The sequence below is a fragment of the Choristoneura fumiferana genome, chromosome 30 (genome assembly GCF_025370935.1).
Source record: "Choristoneura fumiferana chromosome 30, NRCan_CFum_1, whole genome shotgun sequence".
Classification (NCBI taxonomy): Eukaryota; Metazoa; Arthropoda; class Insecta; order Lepidoptera; family Tortricidae; genus Choristoneura; species Choristoneura fumiferana.
The window spans coordinates 9469654-9492568 of NC_133501.1; the positions used below are offsets into that span (position 1 = coordinate 9469654).

General features: G+C 38.3%; 2 protein-coding genes across 2 annotated transcripts in view; both read left to right on the forward strand.

Annotated features, from left to right (window-relative positions):
• Positions 1–9261: 9261 nt before the first annotated feature.
• The window catches only part of LOC141444864 (prion-like-(Q/N-rich) domain-bearing protein 25), a 21141-nt gene continuing 7487 nt past the window's right edge, over positions 9262–22915 (forward strand). The window contains exons 1-6 of the mRNA XM_074110581.1: positions 9262–9382; positions 11765–11914; positions 12489–12581; positions 13338–13538; positions 14318–14416; positions 14613–14801. Coding sequence (XP_073966682.1) covers positions 9349–9382; positions 11765–11914; positions 12489–12581; positions 13338–13538; positions 14318–14416; positions 14613–14801 — 766 coding nt within the window. The 5' untranslated portion in view covers positions 9262–9348. The remainder of the gene's footprint in view (positions 9383–11764; positions 11915–12488; positions 12582–13337; positions 13539–14317; positions 14417–14612; positions 14802–22915) is intronic.
• LOC141444871 (prion-like-(Q/N-rich) domain-bearing protein 25) lies at positions 17664–22801 on the forward strand. Its single transcript, XM_074110594.1, has 6 exons — positions 17664–17764; positions 18679–18843; positions 19365–19511; positions 20711–20830; positions 21197–21325; positions 22581–22801. Exons 1-6 carry the CDS (start codon positions 17746–17748, stop codon positions 22784–22786), a joined length of 786 nt encoding a protein of 261 aa, XP_073966695.1. The 5' UTR covers positions 17664–17745; the 3' UTR covers positions 22787–22801.

Genomic DNA, 22915 nt, shown 5'->3' on the forward strand with positions numbered 1-22915 from the left:
ACGAAAAAGCTCCACAAATAGCCCGTGTCGGACTCGCACAACTCGTAGCTTTTTACGCCAACTTTGGCAGCTTTTGTGGCGATTTTTTGTGCAAAGGACAGCCGACCGTGCCATTTGAGGAGTGATTCGTCTATGGCTATGTTTTGCTTCGGAATATACAGCTTGCCGAACTTCTCATTTAAGTGGTCAAGTACAGGCTGTATCTTCCGAAGCTTTTTTTGGGCACATGTGAGTCCCCTCAGGTCAGTCATATTGTCAGAAAAATGTATCATTCGTTTCAGTAGAGTAAATCGGTTATATGTCATGAGGTTTTTAAAATATTTCAGGGTGAGATACCCATTCTCCTTAAAGTAGTCGGATTCGACATTAAGTGGGGCTAACCCTTGCAAAATGAGTATAGAAAGGAAAATGAGTATCTCCTCTCTGTCGGTGTTTTCCCATTTAATGAGTCTTGAGTGTTCGGTTGTTATCTGGTCAATTAATAAGTTGGAGTGCTTGTTCGTCTGTGTAACTATTAGATCTAGGAGGTGATCGTCGAAGATTTTTCGGAATATATCAAGTGGGGTCGTGGTGTCATCTAAATCAAATGTGGGTCCAGGTGTGGCTGTAAATATCTCACGCTGTCCTTTAAACGATGTATGGTCGCATGTCCAGTCAAATGTCAGATGGTCGATCGGTAGCATAGTCGTTATAGTTTTGTCAGCGTCTGCGTCTTCGTCTTCCAGCCATTGACGAACGTCTTCGGCTAAATTTGGTGGCAATATAGCGGACTCTTCGCATGTGATGTCGACGGGAGTTGGCTTATCATCAATATCACCAATATCATCTTCCTCGTCTTCATCACTTTCGGCCTGCAAGGTTTGGCACCAGCCCTCGAAAATCTCCTCCGCTCTCTTGGTTCCGTAATCTAAAAATTAAACAAGCTACTTGATTATGTTCAATAACAAATATAACAATAAATGAAAAAACAAAACACCATTATGAACTTCAAATGTGTTTTTACAAATAATTTTATATTTCGACAAAACGACGAAAAAAACACGACGTAAAAAAGACGAAAGTTATGGTATTTGAAACGGAAGAAAACGTAACGGAAGTGTGTGTCCGGATTGGTGACAAAAACTTGGAGCAAGTGAATGAATTTGTGTACCTGGGATCGATGTTTACTAGGAATCGAAGGTGTGAAAGTGATATTGAAAGGAGACTAAAGGCTGGTAATATAGTGAATGGAGCATAGCACACCTTTATGAATAGCCAGAAAATCTCCAAAAGAGCTCGTCTGGCTGTGCATAGAGGGGTGCTAGTACCAACACCCCTCCCTCCCTCTGGGGTAGTAGAGGGGTGTCTTAGTTTTAGGTGGTGGAGAGGAAGGCCTAGACGAAAGTACCATGATCAAATCGGGGACATTCTGAAGAAAGGTCGGGTCAGGAACTCAGGAGTACTCTAAACCGACGTGCCTGCATGAAGAGATTGATGAATGTAGAGGAAGCGAGAGTTGTATGCCAGAATCGTAGCAAGTGGAAGGATGTAGTCTCTGCCTACCCCGCTGGGAAAGAGGCGTGATTTTATGTATGTATGTATGTATGTATTTTATATTTCGCTTTTAAAGCCTGACCAGAAATATATGACTACTCGCCATGTTGCGGAATTTCATTGGAACTCATTTCTTAGACTGTCAATAATTTTAATGATTGTCAGTGTCACTGTGGCGGTTTCTTTGAACAATAACAAAAATGCCCAAAACTGTTTGTAGTCAACAACGGATCATTGTAAATAATGTTTATAATAATCTACTGAAAAAAAAAAACGTTCGGGGAATGAAACTATTTCACTACAAAACCTTTCCAAATTAACATCAGACCTAACAGGTAAAGGTTGTAGACAAGTCAAGATGTCATTGTTCCGACTATACTCAACTATTGCCATATAAATAAGAACAATAGCGCCCTCTTGACAATAGTCATATATTTTTGGTTTACCTTTAATAATGTTTCTTTTGTATTATATATCCGTCACTGTGTTATTGTGATTTTAGTAAAAAAAACCGAGTATCAGATTGAACATGAATAAAGGAAATAATAATGATAAAAAATATCACATAAACCGTCTGATGAATAAATTATGCTTGTAACATACCTGGTCCAGTAATCACTTCTTTTTTATTATGTTTAGATTTGGTGTCCTTTTTAATAATATCTGAAATAGAAAATAAAATTATTAAGCAATTAGTTTTTTAAACCGCACCTACATTTTACAACTTGTGTTCATTGCTTAGCTGGGTATTATTATAATATTTTTCACCCCATCTCCCTAAATCGGTGAATATGCAAAGATAATTGACACTTACTTGGAATAACATTTTCTTTTGAAGGGCCAGGTTTTTGTGTCCTTAGCGTGGACGGTGTGAGTTTGACGAGCGTTTTGTTCCCTGAAATACAATTCAAAATTAGAAAAATCATAAGAAATCGATATGTCAAGGAAATAATACTCGTGTATTTGCGTGCACTTACTCTCATTTGAATTGGCCTTTGAAGGGCCCGGTTTTTGGGACCTGTGCGTTGCCGGTGTGACCGGTGTTTGTTTTCCTAAAATATAATTCAAAATTAGCATTGATCATAAAAAATCGAGAATCGTTCACTAGGGTAAACACAACATACTCAGATTGCCTGTAGTCCAGTCAACACGCAGGGGTGAGAAGCCCGGGACTTCTACGGCACTATCTAAACTTAAAACGCTGCAAAAGTTAAAAAACGCATGAAGTTTGTATTTTTTAAAACTTGCTAACAAAACAATAAAAACAGCATCTAAAAACCAAAATCACCTAGTTGGGGTATCACATTCTGCCTCGAGCCTTTGCTGGCGAGGCGTAGTCGCCAATTCGTTGCAGGCAGGGTCATCTTCTCTGTAGGCAAAATATATAAACGTGAATTGATTATAGTACATTACCATACCTAGGGCGGTGAATTAGTATATGTCCCGGATCGCAGGTGTTTGTGGCCTTCACCTTCGGATCGGATTCTTTACTAGTTACCGCCTGCGGTTGATATAAAGTTGCGTCTTGTCTCGGCCAGGAAGTGAGATTTTCTCCTTTTGGGCAGAAAATCCCAATTACGGCCTAGGGTGACGTAAAAAGCATTATGAAAGCAAATTTAATTACTTTATATTATGGGCTGCACAAATGCATGGCCAATTATTTATAAATGAATTCAGTAATAAGATAATGGTCAAGCAATTCTGCAGCACATTGTACATATACCTTATGTCACCATAAGATTGTAAACACCCATAGGTTTATAATCTAACACGCGAGATTGTAATCTAACGTAAGTAACCAATCCGTCAGTTTATAATCTCGCGCGCTATTTATATTCTCGCGGAGTTACAATTATACGGTGTCATATACAAACATCTTACATTATCTCCCACGGCATAAGCTTCCGAGCTGGAGGTGTCGCCGGAGACCCAGGCATTAACCGGCACTCGCTTCTATTGGGCGACTGTTTCCTAAAACATAATTGTTATATTTTAATACAGTTACTTCAGTGTATACCGCAATGTTAATAAATATGTATAACTGTAGTTTTAGATATCTTACCTCGTCTGCTTGCGAGGAGGGGCGTCTGGCAGCAAGAACCTCTCCAGCTGCTTCTCCCTCTTCTTGGCCACATAGGTATTACGGGTCTCTGACGGAATAGCGTTTAATCTTTTTTTGGTGTCGGCGAGCCGTTTTAAGATTACCACTTTTTCTTCTTCATATGATCTAAAAAAATATATATTTACATACAAATTCCCGCCGTGTCTCATTTATTGCAATCAGGTTGCTACAAGGTTTTTCGAAAGTGGTGACGACATGATAATCTGTAGGTACGTATAAGTAAATAATTAAATTAACCTGGAACTAGGACCTGGACCCGGTGATGGTGGGCTTGGTGATGAACTTTGAGGAAATAGCTCTCTGGGCTGAGCTAACCCTTTCCCTGTCCTCGCCCGCGTCCTCGCCCTCGTTCACGTCCTCGTCCTCGTCCACGACCGCGTGGTCTTTGGTCTTCGTTATTTTTTGATTTAACTGGTCTGTTTAAATCATATAAAATAGCCTACATAAAAATAAAACCCCATGCACAAAAACACACCTCATGCACTGCTTTTCCGCCAAACAAAAGATGCTCAAAATGCAATCTTAACTGTTTTCCGCGCAAATGTAAAATTTGTTAAGAGCCCCTCAGTCGTCATACATATAAATGAAGAACCCGAAGAAGCAGTATTTGATTAATTTAGTAGAAGAGTAAATAACAGCCTTTTTTCTATTTACCCAATTTATATAATATACAAGACTATGGTTATGTAAAAACCGCCAAGAGTATATTTTTTGACCAATAATTACTTTGTTCTACCCCATGGTCGCTGTTAGCGTAACCTACTAAAAAAAAATCTGGTCACTGCAAAACTTACGGTCATATTATGGTGTATTTTTAGATTATTAAAAGTTATCAACTAATTAGCCCAAAACACAGCCTAATTAAATGACCAACAGTAGTAAATTAGTTAAAAAACATGCGATGAAGAATACACTTGTTAAATAGATGAGTAAACATAAGCAGCCTCAAATAATTGAGCTCATTTACTTAAGATTTTTATTTTATGAAATAATTAGCTGACTCAGCAAGCGTTGTTGTGCTTTATAAATTATTCGTAGTAAATATTGCTTACGATTTTAATTAATTATTGTTCCCGTCCCAGTTCCCATTCCGGTAGAAAGGTGAAAATGTATTATTATAAAACTTAAAAAAAAAATGTAATAAATTAAAAGCCATGAAAATCAATCCAGCAGTATTCGAATTATAATGTAACACCACTTTTTTTTAAAGATATATAATATTCTTTAATATGTAAAAGGTTGGTTGTATTGTTAGTTTATTTCATTAAATAATTAACTTTTTTTTTTCTTTTTCATCTCTACAAAATACTTATACTCTTTGAACATTCGAGATTTGATAGGACCACATATTTAATACATAAAACATACATATATTAAAAAAGCGAAACACCGGGATTAGTCTGACACCATTGTTAACACATTAGTAGGAACAAATCACAAAATGTACCAAACGCGATCGCAGCGCGTCTGGTGTGCTCCATGCCTTACTATGTCAAAACGAGTAGTTGGCTAAATTGCTTTTGGCAGCTACGGCTACCATCACCCGTACCCGTACTTACATGGACCGTTACTTGTTTTATTCGCTAATCCTGTGTAAATAAGTCATAGATGTTAATGATTTTATGTTTATTTATGAAACTTAATACTTAAACTGTTTTAATCACTAGAATATTACGAGAAATATTCTATTTTCTTCAAAATGTTGGCCATTTCAATCGCAAGTCACCGAAAAAATCTCTGTCTTAACTACTTTGAAGTGAGATTATAATTCATAATTATTAATTGGGACTGAAATATAGCTATAATCTGATAGATATATAAACACAGAATCGTTTAATGTATACTTTTAATAGTAAAATATAAATTTGAATACTTACGGCATTTTTAAAACACTGTGCACTTTCACGCAACTTCACTTTTTCACAAAGTTGAGAACGACAGCTATTTAAAAATATTTTTGTTCTATCATGTTGGCTGCCAATTTTTTTATGTGTTGCTATCTTATTTGGGTATGTTTAGGACATAGTTTAAACCGCTCCAAAAGTGCCCTTCACAGATTAAAAATCAAAAATCGTATAAAGGTCGTCTGGTAGCTCTGGCTACCAGAAGCAATTTGTAGGTTGTCAAAGTTGGTAGCTCTAGTTACCGAAAGCAAGTGAGTGGGTAGAGTAAGAAGAGTTAGAGGATATATACCGACAAATAGAAGCGGAAAGCGACTTTGATTTATAGAATGTAGAGAAGAAAAATTGTGCAATAAACATCCATCAGCAGTGTTTCCAGACAACTATGGCATCGGCTTTAAAGAAAAGCTTTTATTTAAAGTCCGACAACAGACCAGTGACTCTCCTTGAGTTGTTGGTACTCATGGACGGTGGTGATCATTCCCCATTAGATGAGAGCATGCTCGTTTGCTCCCTCTTATAATAAAAACCGGCCAAGAGCGTGTCGGACACGCCCAAATTAGGGTTCCGTAGCCATTACGAAAAAATTAAGTAATATTTTTCTAAGGATTTCGTGTTTCATACCGGAATCTTCCAAGTTTAGGTATATTTTATACCTTAGAATGCCATTTACTCATAAACTACTAATAATTCTCAAGCAAACTTAGCCGTTATAGTTTTCCTTGAAAGTTCGATATACTTACTATCATCCTGAATTTTTTCAAATTTTTCCACCCACCGGTTTAGATTTTAGAGGGGGGGGACGCTCGATTTTAATGAAAATTTGCATATTAAAGTTGAATATTTCGCAAACAAATCACTGAATCGAAAAATCGTCTTAGCAAACCCCTAATGGTTTTAAAAGACCTATCCAACGATACCCCACACTATAGGGTTGGATGTGAAAGTTTTTTTTTTTTAAATTTTAATTGTACCATTTTGTCAGCATAGTACACCTATATATCCGTGCAAAATTACAGCTTTCTAGCATTGATAGTCCCTGAGCAAAGCCGCGGACGGACGGACAGACAGACAGACAGACATTGTGAAACTATAAGGGTTCCGTTTTTGCCATTTTGGCTCCGGAACCCTAAAAAAGAGACAAGAAGATTAAGAAGTAAAAACTCATTTGATTTAAATGATTATTCACTGGTGTCTAATACCTCAGCTGAGGACAGTGTTTCTAGACACGATGACTTGAACCTATTTCAAAGTATCCATGAATAATGTAGCTTTATTACTACGTGAGTAATGCGATATTGTTATCAGTTATTTTGATGATAAAGCCTAGGTAATCGCGCACCTGCAGTCAGCACACAGGTGGTTATCAAAGTATACTGAAAATACCTAATGTATCCGTGATTGAAAGGTCTCAATATTTTTCACTTCTTATGCTCGTAAGTTTGTGTTTATGCTGGATCTAGTCGACCTAAAACTACTTCTTATGCACTAGTGCATAAAATAAAATCTTCGTCTAAGACCAAGGTAATCAGGTGTCAACAGTCATAAACGAAAAAGATTCTACATATTTTTTTAATCATTTTTAGAAATGCATGTATAATAAAAGGTACATAGTAAATTAAAAATTGTTTCCACTGTGTTGCTATTTCATTTTTTCGTAATCGGAATGAAAAGCAGTGTAAAACTCGAGCATTAAGCCCATTTTTCCCTCGACGTCTCTATCCACCCTCGCGGGCTCGGGTGGCTACTCTAAAAAGTAGAATTTTTATATAAAAACTTATGGAATCCTTCGCTTGCTCGGGTTTCAGTGTAGGTAGCGCGCTCGCGTCAAACAATAACTTTCCAACCTCGCAACATAACAATATGTGTTTATTTTCATGAAATGAAATCAATCACAATAACCTAACTGTACAATGCCCGTACAATCCAAAAAGAAGAGGTCCACTGTAGGGTTCATGAAATGAAACTCCACACAGTTTACATTCGTAGCAAATTATTTTAAACAAAAACAACTTCTTCCTTTTATAGGATCTGAGGAAACCAAACGATAGCGCCATCTAATTCGATCCCAGTGACATCTATCGGATTTCAAATAAACTAAATATTCCGTGAACACTAACCAACTAAAATTTGGAAGCCCCCATCCATTAAGCCCATCGCGGCCTACTTATTGAATAAGTCTGTGGCACCGTAACTCTTAAATTAATGGGACCTACGATATCTAAGTACACCTTTTCGAACGCCGACTTAGCTGTGCTCGTGACAACCATTGGTTGCTTCGTATTTAACGAATACTTTTGGGTTTGACACTTATTACATCTGGACACAATAGTACATTGTGTCTTAAGGGCGGTAAACAAGGAATTACGAACGAGAGTCTATTAGAAGCCCGAAGTCGAAGACTGAGGGCTTTAATGAGTCGATGTTCGTAATTCTAGTAACGCCCGTGCGACATACAATGTTTTTCAACACATTTGCGAGTAAAATTGTATATTTGTAAAAGAAAAACTAATATTTTTTTCAAAAATTGCCGATACCGCTGACTGCGCTCTTGGCAGCGCCAGCCTCCGCGCCGCCCCACCCCACGTAGCGCATGTGCCCGACCTGCGCGCGCCGCGCTCCTGCACGCCATGCAGTATCAAACTCATACCGACCTTGGGCTTCATGACAACAATATTAGTACGGGCAATGACTCATTTACCGACCACGGGTTTCATAAGAAGCACATTAAGGTCGAGGGTTTTATTTGGGGGGTTGCATGCAACCAAGGTAGCCTGCATGTTACGACACTGTTTACGAGCAAGTGTGATGAAAAATCTCTAACGTCTTTCTCCGTAGACGGCCAAAAGTAATACTTTTTAATATTATTTGACATTCGCCTGATGCCCGCTCTTAGATATGTTTTATCAAAATCGGTCCAGCCGTTTTTGAGATATTGAACTTTGAAGTGACTATGTCGGGGATTTCCAACTTTTTGTACGTTAGGTTGTTTACTTTCTTCTTAATTTAATTATTATTTTTATGTAACTATCATTTCGAATAAGATGCCTCAGCATAATCCCACTTCTATCCTCAATCCAGCCTTCACTAGTTGGAGAGGCACTAGAAGAAGAAGTAGATGAGAAATTTAATTATTACTTTGATCAAGAATGGTATTATTCAAGTTCCAATGACAGGGCATAAGGCAGACACTGGAACTCCAAGACTGAACAACGTAACCCAGCCGTGTGTTAGGTGTAGGTAAGTAAGTACTTTGACCAAGAAGTTTTTAACCTCCGACGCAAAAAGAGAGGTGTTATAAGTTTGACCCCTATAGTGTGTCTGTCTGTGGCACCGTAGCTCTTTGCTTGCGGCGATTTGAATGCGGTTTTTTTTATTTGAAAGCAGGCTTTCTAGCAATGGTTCTTAGATATGTTTCATCAAATTTGTTCAGCCGTTTTTGAGATATTGAACTTTGAAGTGACAATGTCGGGAGTTTCCAACTTTTTGTTGGTTATTGAACTACTAAGTAGATTGATTAATTAGTTTGAAGTCATTATCGGTGAGATGCGATTTTCTCAAACGTTACAAATTACGTATTTAAATTTAAAATACCAAATTGATTGGTGAAACAAATAATCACGATGTGATCATCCTTCTTGATTGAGGTTTTGTCAAATTAGCTTTATCTTTAATCGATATAAGATAATGTATAATGCAACATTATTAGTGGTAGTTGGTATGAGGAGGTGAGCTGGTGAACGTGTGTATATAATTAGGTTTTTAATAGATATATAGATTAATTTAGTGAAAATGGGGAACAACTACTTATATATTTTGTTGATAGGTGAGTCATTTGTATTATCCTACTAATATTATAAATGTGAAAGTTTGTGAGTGAGTGAGTGAGTGAGTATGTTTGTTACTTTTTCACGCTTAAACGGCTGGACGGATTTGGATGAAATTTGGCGGAAAGTTAGTTTATAACCTGGATTAAAACATAGGATACTTTTTATCCCGATATTCCCACGGGATAGGGATAAAATCTCGAAATAACAACCGCTAGGCTTAGAGTCATGAAATTTGGTATGTAGGTAGTTGGACGTCTGGAATAAAACATAGGTGACTTTTTGACCCGATATTCCCACGGGATACCTAGGGATAAAATCTAAAAAAAATCAACCGCTGGGCTTTGAGCCATGAAATTTAGTATGTAGGTAGCTGGACCTCTGGAACAACACAAAGGCTACTTTTTATTCCGATATTCCCACGGGATAGGGAGGAAATCTCGAAATAACAACCGCTGGGTTTAGAGTCATGAAATTTGGTATGTAGGTAGTTGGATGTCTAAAATAACACATAGGCAACTTTTTGACTCGATATTCCTATGGGATACCTAGGGATAAAATCTTGAAATAACAACCGCTGGGCTTAGAGCCATGAAATTTAGTGTGTAGGTAGCTGAACCTCTGAAATAACACATAGGCTACTATTTATTCCGATATTCCCACGGGATAGGGATAAAATCTCGAAATAATAACCGCTGGGCTTAGAGTCATGAAATTTGGTATGTAGGTAACTGGACATCTGGAATAACACTTAAGTGACTTTTTGACCCGATATTCCCACGGGATAACTAGGGATAAAATCTCGAAATAACAACCACTGGGCTTAGAGCCATGAAATTTGGTATGTAGGTAGCCGGACGTCTGGAATAACACATACGCTACTTTTTATCCCGATATTTCCACGGGATAGTTTTGTAACTAAGGGACCCCATACATCCGTGTATTATTGTTATTATTATTTTGTATTTTTTTCTTTAATTGTATACTTACTGTAGTTTTTAAGTATTTTATTTGTACTTATTTTATTTTGAAAAAATGAATTTCTGCCAAGCTTCTTGCGGCGCATTCTTCTTGGCAATGATGGTCTTTCCGAAAGTGCTGGTATTTAAAAAAAATGACGTGTAAAAGTGCCCATTGCGGCCTATTTACTGAATAAATGATATGAATTTGAATTTGGATAGGAAAAATTTTGAAATTTTAGCACTGGGTTTAGAGTCTTGAATTTTGTACAGTTATTCACAACACAACCTCAATGAAGACCACGATAAAAATTTTGGAAATTTCCAGGGGAATTTTGTAAAATCCCGAAAATTTCAATTGCAACCACCAGACCGAATAGTTTACGCGTGCGAAGCCGCGGGTAAAAGCTAGTGGTAGATATAAGTGTTCGCGGCTTTGCGCGCGTAAATCATTAGATATCAGTTGAATTGAATTAGAATTGAAGCATGAATCTCTATAACATTATGTTTTCTATATTGCTTTGGGGTGCCATTAATAACATCCCACATGTAGGAGGGTCAGGCGGTTTGTGACACAGAAACAAAATAATAAATTGCTATTTTCATGACAAGGGGTGGGTGCTAAATATGGTTAAAAAAACCGGCCAAGAGCGTGTCGGACACGCCCGAAATAGGGTTCCGTAGCCATTAAAAAAAACAAGTATCTTCACGGCACTTACGTCCTTTTGTTGAGAAGCGCAGTTTTTCGGCAATAACTCAAAAACTGTATACCCGATCATGTTGAAACCAATTTTCGTTGAATGTATTTATTAAGCGTTACCTTTCCATATTTTTTGCATATTTATTGGAAAAACGGTTTACAAGATAGAGAGGGGGGAGGGGAGGGGGAGACAACTTTTGCTACTTTGGGAGCGATTATTTCCGGAAATCTTCACTTACTACGTGCCACTTTTCTTGAAACTTTCAGCTTCTTTACGAAATATTTATATACTTACATCATAAACAATTCCCCGTGATTGGCTATTTACAGAAATACCCTGTTTAAGTTGACTCCCCATGGAAATCAATTTCCGAAAAATAACAAACTAAATAAATAAGTAAGTGGTGGGTTTAACTGCTCTATATAAATCAATGAAAAAACAAAGAGTGCACTCTTCGCGTGATGGATTGCTACTAAGTCAAAAAGACAATTGTCATTTTCTACTACACGAATCCTTCCGATTTCCCCCGAAACCCGAAGGTTTTTCTAAGAGCTCACGGATTGTATGTATTTATCTCTATATGTAAGTATGTCTAACCGTTGCCTAGTATCCATAGTACATACAAGCTTTGGTTGGATTGGTGTCAAGTGTCCTGTGGCATTTATGTATTGTATTGAAATTGTACTCCTCATTTGTACCTATTGTACTCCTTCCGTTTCAGGCAGCCTCCTCCACTCACAGGCGCTGGCGGTGTGGCAGTGTACGACAGACGACGAGTGCTCGAGTTTATCGGGCAGCTCCTGCAGTGGGGGGGAGTGTGTGTGCCCAGCTACGCAGCAGGTCGTGGGGGGAGGCACTATGTGCGCGGACTGTGAGTGTTTTATCTTATACATACTTTTAACCCACATTTAGTCTCTTAGAGGTCCGAAATCATTCGATCCGAATTTCGAAAAATCCCAAAATTTCTTCTTAAGTAGTAGATCTTTATATTTCCTCAAGAAATATCCGCCAAATTTCAAGTTGCCGGCTCCAGTAGTTTGTGGTGGGAGATGATGAATCAGTTTTTTGTTCGGATTTCGCAACGAATCAGGTGAGAATTCGGATAAATTAAGCGTTCTTTAACGTTGCTTTTTTTAAATCTTAATTAAAATTTTCATAGTTTTATTTGCATCACTAATTTATTTTTGAAATGGTATTGACTTAAACATTGGTACAAATAAGTAGGTACGGTCAGCATCAAAAGTAGCTGGTTACTTTATTACTCTGTCACATTAACACATTTGTCAATCTTGTATGGCGCTATGTACGTGGCTGTAAAACGACAAAGTATACAAGTGACCAGCTACTTTTGATGCTGACTGTACGTAGTTAGGATAACAATGCAAGCAGTCAGAAAAAAGTTGATATTAAAAAATAAATTTTAAATAAACCCTCATTTATTTCAGTCGCTCCCTACCTGACGTCATCATGTGTTGATGATTTCCAATGCTCCAGGTTGTTCACCGCTTTCCACTGCAGACGAAATGACGAGCAAACCGGTAAGTAAAAGGAACATGCATCATTATCATGTCAGCCGTACGTCAATATTAGATATATCCCCCTCATGGGCCACCAGTTGCTTCGGTTGGAAGCTGCCTGCATCCACCGTGAACTCACGGCTTTAACCAGGTCATCCGTCCATCTCGCTGGTGGACGTCCTACGCTAATATGCATTGAACACAAAATTTATCTTCAATTACTAAGGGGCTGTTTCACCATTCATTGATTAGCATTAACCGACGGTTAAATGTGATGCCGTCTCCGTCTATTCGAACAAAACAAATAGAGACGGCATCATACCTAACCGCCAGTTAACACTAATCAATGGATGGTGAAACAGCCCCTTAATGTGATAAAGACAAGAAAATAAAAGGAATGACAAAAATCGTCATTATCTGTTGAAAAATAAGAAATATCGAGCGAATAAAGTTTGCATTCCATCTCTTTCTACAAAAATGATGTATGGACTTTCTATGATTGTAGTTTCACATGACGTCTAAGTAAGTATATTACGTCCGATCTCTCTATCTACAATGCAAGTACAGTCAACAAGAAAATATTTTTTTATATGATAGTATTAGGCATGGGTATATGATAGGATAGGGGCAAATACAAATCATCGGGTCATCTGATGGAAAGCAGTCATCGTCGCCCATGGACATCCATAACATAGGCTGAGTTACGGATGCGTTGCCGGCCCTTTGAGAAATAAGTTTTATAAATTGTTGTTTTTTTAACAAAGACTTATTACCCAGGTAACTGCTTCTGCCAGCCCGGCAACCACTACTTCCTGGGGCGCTGCTGGCCTTCCATACCCCTGGGGGAAGCCTGCACCCGCGATGAGGAGTGCATGGGGCCCATCCGTGACCCCTACGCCATGACGTGCGATGGAACCTGCCAGTGCGCTGAGGGGTACTACGGCAGGCAAAGGGGGGAGTGCAGGAGGATTGGAGCAGGTAATTGACGAACTACTGCCTTTGAGAGAGAAAGAGAGGGGAAGAGGGAGAGAGACCCTTACGGTACGACGTGCGACGGGATCTGCTAGTGCGCTGAGGGGTACTACGGCAGGCAAACGGGGGAGGGCAGGAGGGTTGGAGCAGGTAATTGACGAACTACTGCCTTTGAGGGAGAAAGAGAGGGGAAGAGGGAGAGACCCTTACGGCATGACGTGAGACGGGACCTGCTAGTGCACTGAGGGGTACTATGGCAGGCAAAGGGGGGAGTGCAGGAGGATTGGAGCAGGTAATTAAGTTTGAGTAGCCCTTGGGGGAGAAAGAGGGGAGGAGGGAGAGAGACCCGTATGCCATGACGTGCGACCGGAACTGCCAGTGCGCTGAGGGCTGCTACGGCAGGCAAAAGGAAGAGTGCAGAGGGATGGGAGCTGGTAATTTTAAAAAGGACTTCGAACAGCCTTAATTAACAGAGAGAGAATGAGATAGATACATAGAGATAGATAGAGAGAGAGTCATATACACGTGCAGGTTAAAATACATTGAGAAGGGAATCATTTTGAAAGAGCATCGCATAGTATAAATTTGTAAATATGAAGTGCAGTTTTTTATTTATTTTTTAATTACTTTGTAGTTAAAGAGACAAAAAACTGTTAGAATTACAAACAAAATATTTTGCTCAGGATGTTGCAGTTGTTCTGTGTGGCGACTAGATGGCGCTAGGTAGGAGTCGTTACATCATATTGAAACACAGTTTAAATTAAAAAAAAAATCTTATTTTTCAGCCATTGGTGACCGCTGCGTTTTGGATGAGGACTGTCAGTTCGCAAATGGCGTCTGCGACCCGCTTGCATTTACTTGCTATGACTCAACAAATCCTTCAGGTAGGTACACAAAATGACCATGTTTTAAAAAACAATAAGTACCAGCAGCATATAAAATAATATTTCTCAAACTTTTTTTTAACAGAACAGTTTAAAGTATAAACGAATAGAAAAGTAGGTATAACATATTTTTATACTTAGTTGCGAACCTTATGAACTGTTTTTAATTTAAAAAACTTTAACTTCTTAATTCTAGCACACATCCAACCTCTCGGTGTGAACGCGAGCGCGACACACAAAATGGCCGCCGCCGTGGCTCTACAAGATGGCGTAGCGTGCAGCGCCGCCAACTCGTGCAGCGCTCCGTTCCAGTGCTCCAGTGTCGGAATATGCGTCTGTCCGTTGGGATATTACGGAAGTCCGGATGGAAGTTCATGTTATGCTGGTAAGTGTTTGAGGAATGGCTTTAAGGAATTTCCTGTATCCAAGGAAAAAGTGTAAGAGAAAGTATTTTAAAGCTTGCAAAAAATAATAATCTAAAAGTCAAAGTAAAAAAAAAAAGTCAAAGTGATTTATTTGCAAACATAGGTGTAACTGATTACAGTGGTGGTAACAAATATATGGTAAGTATCAAAATGCTATGTTTTGCCTGCAAGCATACAAAATTCAATTTGTTATAAAATTACATATTATATTGTTATTCTATTATCAAACACAAATATTAATCCATTAAAAATTTAAACATTATCATGTCATCATTATTATTATCATATCATCATTACCCTTATAATTAGATTGTAAATATCAAAAATTATTAAAAGCATTAAAATTATCATGTAAATAATCAGAAATAGAATAGTAGCAACGATTAATTAGCAATGTCAGTAATTCCTGCTTCAGCCTCGACCCTGGCAGCTGCTTTATGCATACCGGGAGTTTATTATAAATTTTACCAGCTAAAGAATATACACTCTTACGCATTAACGCTGTCTTAGCACGAATGGTACAAATGTTTTCGTTATACTGCGTTCTTAAAGTTCTTCCAGAAACATCATTTTTTTTCTCAAATAAATCCGGGTTATTTAATACAAATACAACACATTCAAAGACAAAAAGAGATGGCACTGTTAAGATTTTTAAGTCTTTAAAGTGTGGCATACAACTATCAGTAGGTTGGAGACCGCGCATAGCTCTAATACATCTCTTCTGTGCCCTGAAAACTGATTCTCTATTTGTCGAGTTGCCCCAAAAAATAATGCCGTAACGTAATGTTGATGCCACAAAGCCATGGTATGCCGTTAAAACAGCATGGGGACTCGCCTGCTTGGCAAGTTTATACAGCGCATAGACATATTTATTCAGTCTCTGACATATTTCATCCGTATGGGGTTTCCATGTTAAATGATTATCTATCTGTATTCCCAAAAACTTTGTGACAGTAACAGAATCAATATTTTTTCCTTCATAGTTGCAGTGTATTGCAGGTGGTAGTTTACGCTGGTAAAAAATGCATAATCTTTGTTTTTTCAAGGTTAATCAACAATTTATTCATATTAAGCCACTTGATTATATTAGCAATAGTGCCATTAATTTCAGATTCATAATTATCAACATTACTACATTTAATTATTATTGTACTATCATCCGCAAATAGCACCATTGGGTGGTTGATGTACTGGGGTAGATCATTAATATAAAGTAAAAACAGTAATGGGCCTAGCACGCTACCCTGGGTGGGGTACACCGTACATTATTTTTCGCTTTTCAGATCTAAAAGTTATTTGCTGCTTAGTATCTAAACAGATATGTGTGACCTCTGTATACTGGTCTCTATCACTTAAATATGATTTAAAAAGGTCAAACACATTTCCGCGCACCCCATACGCAGCCAGTTTTCCAAAAGAATAGAATGGTCGACATAATTAATCAAAAGCTTTGGTCATATCCATATTAATAGCACAAATATGATTACGCTTATCTATACTTTCCATTATATGATGAATCAACTCATATACTGCCATATTAATAGTTTTACCCTTGCGAAAGCCTTTCTGCTCAGGAGCAAACAGCTTATGCTTTTCCAAATAAGTGTAAAGCGGCTTATGCATAACTAACTCTACAATTTTAGAATAAATCGATAATACAGCTATTCGCCTATGATTTGAAATGCAAGTATCATCTCCTTTCTTGTATAATGGGTTCACAATAACAGGTTTTAACTTATCAGGATATGTTCCAGTTACAATACTTACATTAACAATGTGACTAAGGGGAACAGATATTATCTGTGCAACTTCCTTGACTGCTTTAGTGCGTATGTTGTCATATCCAACACTATTTGTATTTTTTAAGGATTGGATTATTCTACAAATATCACGAGGAATGGTAGGTCCCATATAGAGAGATCTTGCACAGTTCACATTCATATCACAACGTTGCCCAGTATCTTTACACTGAATTTGATCTATGAAGAAGTTGTTGAAAGTGTTGGCCATATGAACCGGGTCTGTGATCATAACATCGTCTTTAAATATTTTTTGGATAGGCTTCTTTGGAAAATGTTGCCTTGGTCTTGTTTATGATTTGCCAAGTGGCTTTTGATTTATTATCTGCGTTTTTTATAAAATTGTCATTCTTTGATCGTTGCGTTAATTTCAAAATTCGTTTAAATCTGGTATTATATGCTTTAAAATTATTTTTATTAATGCTATTAGGGCAGAAACGATATTTCCATAATTTAATTTAATTCATTCGTTTCATTCTTTCCTTTTATTGACGACCAGATGGCCTAGTGGTTAGAGAACCTGACTACGAAGCTTGAGGTCCCGGGTTCGATTCCCGTGTCGGGGCAGATATTTGTATGAAAAATACGAATGTTTGTTCTCAGGTCTTGGGTGTTTAATATGTATTTAAGTATGTATCTATCTAAATAATTATATTTATCCGTTGCTTAGTACCCATAACACAAGCTTTGCTAAGCTTACTTTGGGACTAGGTTAATTGGTGTGAATTGTCCCGTATATTTTATTTATTTTTATTATTTCGGTCATTTCTTTCGTTCATTAATTTCGGTCATTTCTTTCATTCATTAAATTCGGTCATTTCTTGCATCATTAATTTCGGTCATTTCTTTCATTCATTAATTTCGGTCATCTCTTTCATTCATTAATTTCGGTCATTTCGTTCATTCATTAATTTCGGCCATTTCATTCATTTATTAAATGGTATTTTTTCCTCTGTGTAATGAAAATTTTCACACGTCACCACAGAGAATTATTATCTTTTCTAGAGCTGGGATCTCCGTCAACGGAAGAGCAGTGCGTTGGTATCTTGGCGAGGTCCAAAACGGAATCTGCACCTGCCCATCGAACTTCTTCTTCGATGAAGGCATGAGGGACTGCACGAAAGGTATATTATAATTAATATCCTTGTCCTTTTAGACTTCATCATCGGTGGGCAGATGCCCACAGCTGAACTAAGGCCTCCCTTATAGAACGACGCAATGATGGTTAGTGAAATTCTCGATTTAATAGGCGGATGTTGGCGTTTCCATATTTGCTCACTAGATGGCGCTAGAAGTCGTTACACGACCTTGTTACGTAATCTTGTTTTTAACACAGTATTTTTTATGCAACTTTTTCTTCAATTTTATACTGCAATTTAAGTGTATTTTGTTTGTAATTAATTATTTATTTTAGTTTATTTTGATTGATTTTTAATATAATCTTTCTTTCTGACTTAACTTTTTGTCGATTTTACTTGCATTGTCACCCAAACTACATTTGTATACCAAATTTCAAGTCGCTGCTATTAACGGTTGAAGAGTTCCGTCCTGCGGAGACGGTCCTGGCCGGACTAACAGGATGTCACTACCAGATTATTATATTGTCACGCAATTTACATAAGTATGCCAAATTTCAAGTCGACTAATGCAAGTTGGCAAATTTAATTAGCGAGATTTGATTACAGACAGACAGACAGACATCGGGCGGGACAGGTGAAACTAAATAAAAACTTGTAATAAAAACGACTTTCTGTTCTACCAAGTACTTACCTAGTTCCTTGCGGCACATTCTTCGTGGCAACGATGGTTTCCGAAAGCGCTGATAGTTTAAAAAAATACATTTAAAAGAGCTCTCTTAGCTTACTTGCAGAATAAACATTTAGGGGCGGTTTCACCACCCATTGGTAATTTTAACTGACGGATAAATGTGGTGCCGTCTCCGTCCATTCGAACAAAACAAACAGAGACGGCGTCACATTTATCCATCAGTTAAAATTAATGAAGGTGAAACAGCCTCTTATAATTTTTAACCTTCCAGTGGCCCGCCGCATCACCGACTTCTGCTTCTCGGACGAGCAGTGCCACTCGTTCGGGGCGGCGTCCTTCTGCGGCGCCCCCGGCGACTGGGGGCTGCGGACCTGCGAGTGTGACCTCGAGCAGGCGGTGTGGGACGCCCAGAGGAGCATGTGTCGGCTGTTCGCTGGTACGCTATCATCAATACCAGAACATCTATCCCAGAAGATGTATTCAAACCTGAACACATTAACGAATTCAATAATGTGTGTGAATTTCCCAATTAGCTTGGCTCCGCTCACAGTACAGCTTTCTCATACGTGCAGAGGAATTCGGCAGACGTGAGCAAGACCAGGTCGTCCCCGTCCCCGTCGCCCGGATTGCTACCACCATCTTGCTCGCTAATCCTGCCGTGAAGCAGCAGTGCTTGCACTTTTGTGTTTCGGCGTGGAGAGTAAGACAGCCGGTGAAATTACTGGCACTTGAGGTATCCTATCTTAGGCCTCTAGGTTAGCAACGCATTTGCAATTCCCCTGCCTGGTTTTACAGGTGTCTATGGGCGGTGGTGATCTATTACCATTAGGAGACCCACTTCCTCGTTTGCCATCCAATCGAATAATAAAAAAAGACCACTTGGGTTCGGATGTAATTTTTAGTATTTTTTTCTTTCGCGCCTTCAAAATGTTGATTCTAGAATGTGATGTTTTCCAGGTATCGGAGAAGCCTGCCAGGTGGATAGTGACTGCATGGCCGGGGAGCTGGAGATCCAGTGCCAGCTGGATGGGGAAGGTGAAGGCTTCTGCGCATGCCCCGACGGCCTGGAGGCCGTCGATGGACTCTGCCTCACCAGTGGACTTGGTAAGCTTCAGTCATCATCATAACCCGTAAGACATCTACTGCTGGACATAGGTCTCCCACAAAGACCTAGTTGCTTCGGTTGGAATGGATTGCATCCATGAACAATCGGCTCGGTTTAATTAGGGATCATTTTTAGGGTTCCGTAGCCAAAATGGCAAAAACGGAACCCTTATAGTTTCGCCATGTCTGTCCGTCTGTCCGTCCGCGGCTTTGCTCAGGGACTATCAATGCAAGAAAGCTGCAATTTTGCACGAATATATATGTAAGCTATGCCGACAAAATGATATAATATTAAATAAAAATAAAAAAAACAATTATCGAGCTTGTGTCAAAAACAACTAAGTATCCAAAATTTAAATTCTCTAAACCCAGTGGTTGAAATTTTAAGATCTTATCCCTATCACATGGGAATATCGGGATAAAAAGTAGCCTATATGTTATTTCAGATGTCCAGCTACCTACATACCAAATTTCATGATTCTAAACCCAGCGGTTATTATTTCGAGATATTATCCCTATACCGTGGGTATATTGGCATAAAAGTAGCCTATATGTTAGTCCAGGCTATATATTACCTGTGTGCCAAATTTCATTCAAATCTATTCAGTAGTTTTTGTGTGAAAGAATAACGAACATACATCTAAACAAACATCCATCCATACAAACTTTCGCGTTTAAAATACATGTATATAATAATATATAATACTTATAATAATATTATAGTATGTAAAGTATAGTAAGTATATAGCAAGATTCTTTTCATCACACTTGCTCGTAAACAGTGTCGAAACATGCAGGCTACCTTGGTTGCGACCCCCCAAATAAAACCCCTCGACCTTAATGTGCTTGTCATGAAACCCGTGGTCGGTAAATGAATCATTGCGCGTACACATTTTCTTGTCATGAAGCCCAAAGTCGGTAATGGAGTCAGTGCCCGTACTGATGGTGCTGCGCGCGCTGCGCAGGACCACATGCACGCGCACGTTGAGGCGCATGCTGCGGAAGGGGGGGGGTTTCTTTTAGATATAAAAAATTTACTCGCAAATGTGATGAAAAACATTGTATGTCGCACGGGCGGTACTAGAATTACGAACATCGACTCATTAAAGCCCTCAGTCTTCAACTTCGGGCTTCTAATAGAATCTCGTTCGTAATTCCTTATTTACCGCCCTTAAGACACAATGTACTATTCCTTCCAGAGGTCGGAGAGGAGTGTCAGATAACCCAAGAATGTACCGGCACCGCCAACACCGAGTGCTTGGGAGGACTTTGCACATGCGGCAACGGCTACCAACAAGTTGATGACTACTGCGCTCCAAGTAATTGAATATAATTATTAATATAAGATTCTGGAATAGTCACTCTATTCTCCATAACAACACTTGTATTGTAATGTTTTTTAATATCGTTACTGGCAACCTATACTTTACCTTAGACAAATTTTGTCATTTTCATATTGAACATTCATTTACCTATTGTTGTTCTATTTCCGTAAGCCACATTTTTCCTTAAGTACCTATGAAAAAGTATAAAGTTTACTTTGTCTGATTTCAATCATTGTGTAAGTAAATCCAAACAAGCATGTGACATCTTTCGATATTCGCTACGCTCACATCGTAACTCACGATACTCGCTTTTTTGACAGCTGTTGAGCAACTGTTGCATAAAATACGTTTTTGTCTCAGGTTTGGGCGGGACCTGCACGGCTAATACTGACTGCATCATCAACAACACCGTCTGCGCCAGCGGAGCCACCGGGCTGACCTGCCAGTGCCAGGAGTCCTATGTGGAGTACGATGCCGAATGCTGGGAGAGTAAGTAGTTCTAAAAACTCACGCCTACCTAAGTAATAAGTTACACGAAGAACTTCAGAATTACAGAAACGATTCTGTAGACATTTTCAAACAAACAACAAACTGAACAGCAAACTGAAGTGGCAGTGGGCCGGCCATATCAGTCGAAGAACCGATAACCGCTGGGGCAAACGAGTTCTTGAGTGGAGACCGCGAATCGGCAAGCGTGGCGTAGGACGCCCTCAGACTAGGTGGAGCGATGATCTTCGCAGGTTAGCTGGTAAGAACTGGATGAGACTGGCCGAGGATCGTGCTCAGTGGCGTGCAACTGGAGAGGCCTATGTCCAGCAGTGGACTAAGATAGGCCGATGATGATGATGATGATGATGATGAGACATTTTTAACACGCTTATCTTCAACCAGTTCAGTTCTGTGTTTTTTAAATGACGCCAAATGTCCAAACAATACATTTTTACCTACTGCTCTTACCTAATTTATAATAGACAAAATTCCGCTCGGGTTTAATTATACAACGAAAAGAAATTTAGCTCTAAATATTTTTTTAGTTTCAATCTATAATAATGCCCCATTTATTGGAGCATACTACCTCAGAATCAAAAACAGCTATCGAATACATACACGACAAAGAATATTTTTAAAGCTAGTCGTATTTTCAATAATTACAATGGAAATTGTGACGTATCATGAAATGAATAAGGTTTAGTTTTCAACTCAATGCAAGTGGTCGCTAAATCGCCTTTACCTTATTAAAGGTTAAATAGTAATTTTTGTACCAATTCAAAATAGTCAATTTATGTGGACGATTTTTCATTTGAACTGATCAGAATCAGAAGCAGAATCAGAATAAGAAAAAATGCTTATTGTAGAACATAGGTAGGCTGTAAGATACAGAGTTGTTAAGACATTTTGTGATCTTCTATGTCTTGCCAATGGGCGTACAAAACATTAAATTGCTAGGTATAAATACAAAATTAAACGTACATAATCAAAATAAAAACGCTACAGACTTCAAATACACTTCAAAAATATAGTCAGTTGAAATTAATTAAAAAATATAATCAAATTAAAAAAAATTGTAAGTAACTACTTAACCAACTTACAAATTAAATTTATAAATTCAGCAAGGTACAAAATATAAATATAAATTATGATTCACATTTTTATTATAGTCGTTTTTGTAAAAAAAAAACGAATGTCAGTAAATGTCATATCTTGGCCGATGATGATGATAATAATGATGTTGTTATTATTACAGATTCTAAAGGCTACAATGCCAATTGCACAATCGACGCACAGTGCGTGGCCGCACTGGGTTCCAGCGGGGCATGTCTAAACGGCGTGTGCCTGTGCGGCGTCAATTTCCACTATCGGGATGGAGCTTGCTGGCCCATGACAGGTACCTTTACAAGTACAGTTAAGCAGCGCGGCGAGCTTCGAGCAGACGACTGTCAACTTACTTAAGCTTAATTTTTGTAGAAACTATTTTATGTTCATTATATTAATAAAAAACATTTTTTGTTTCGCACCTTTTGGCTGCTGCTTTCGAATTTAAGTACTGAAAAGATATCTTGTTTGTTTTCAGGTTTATTT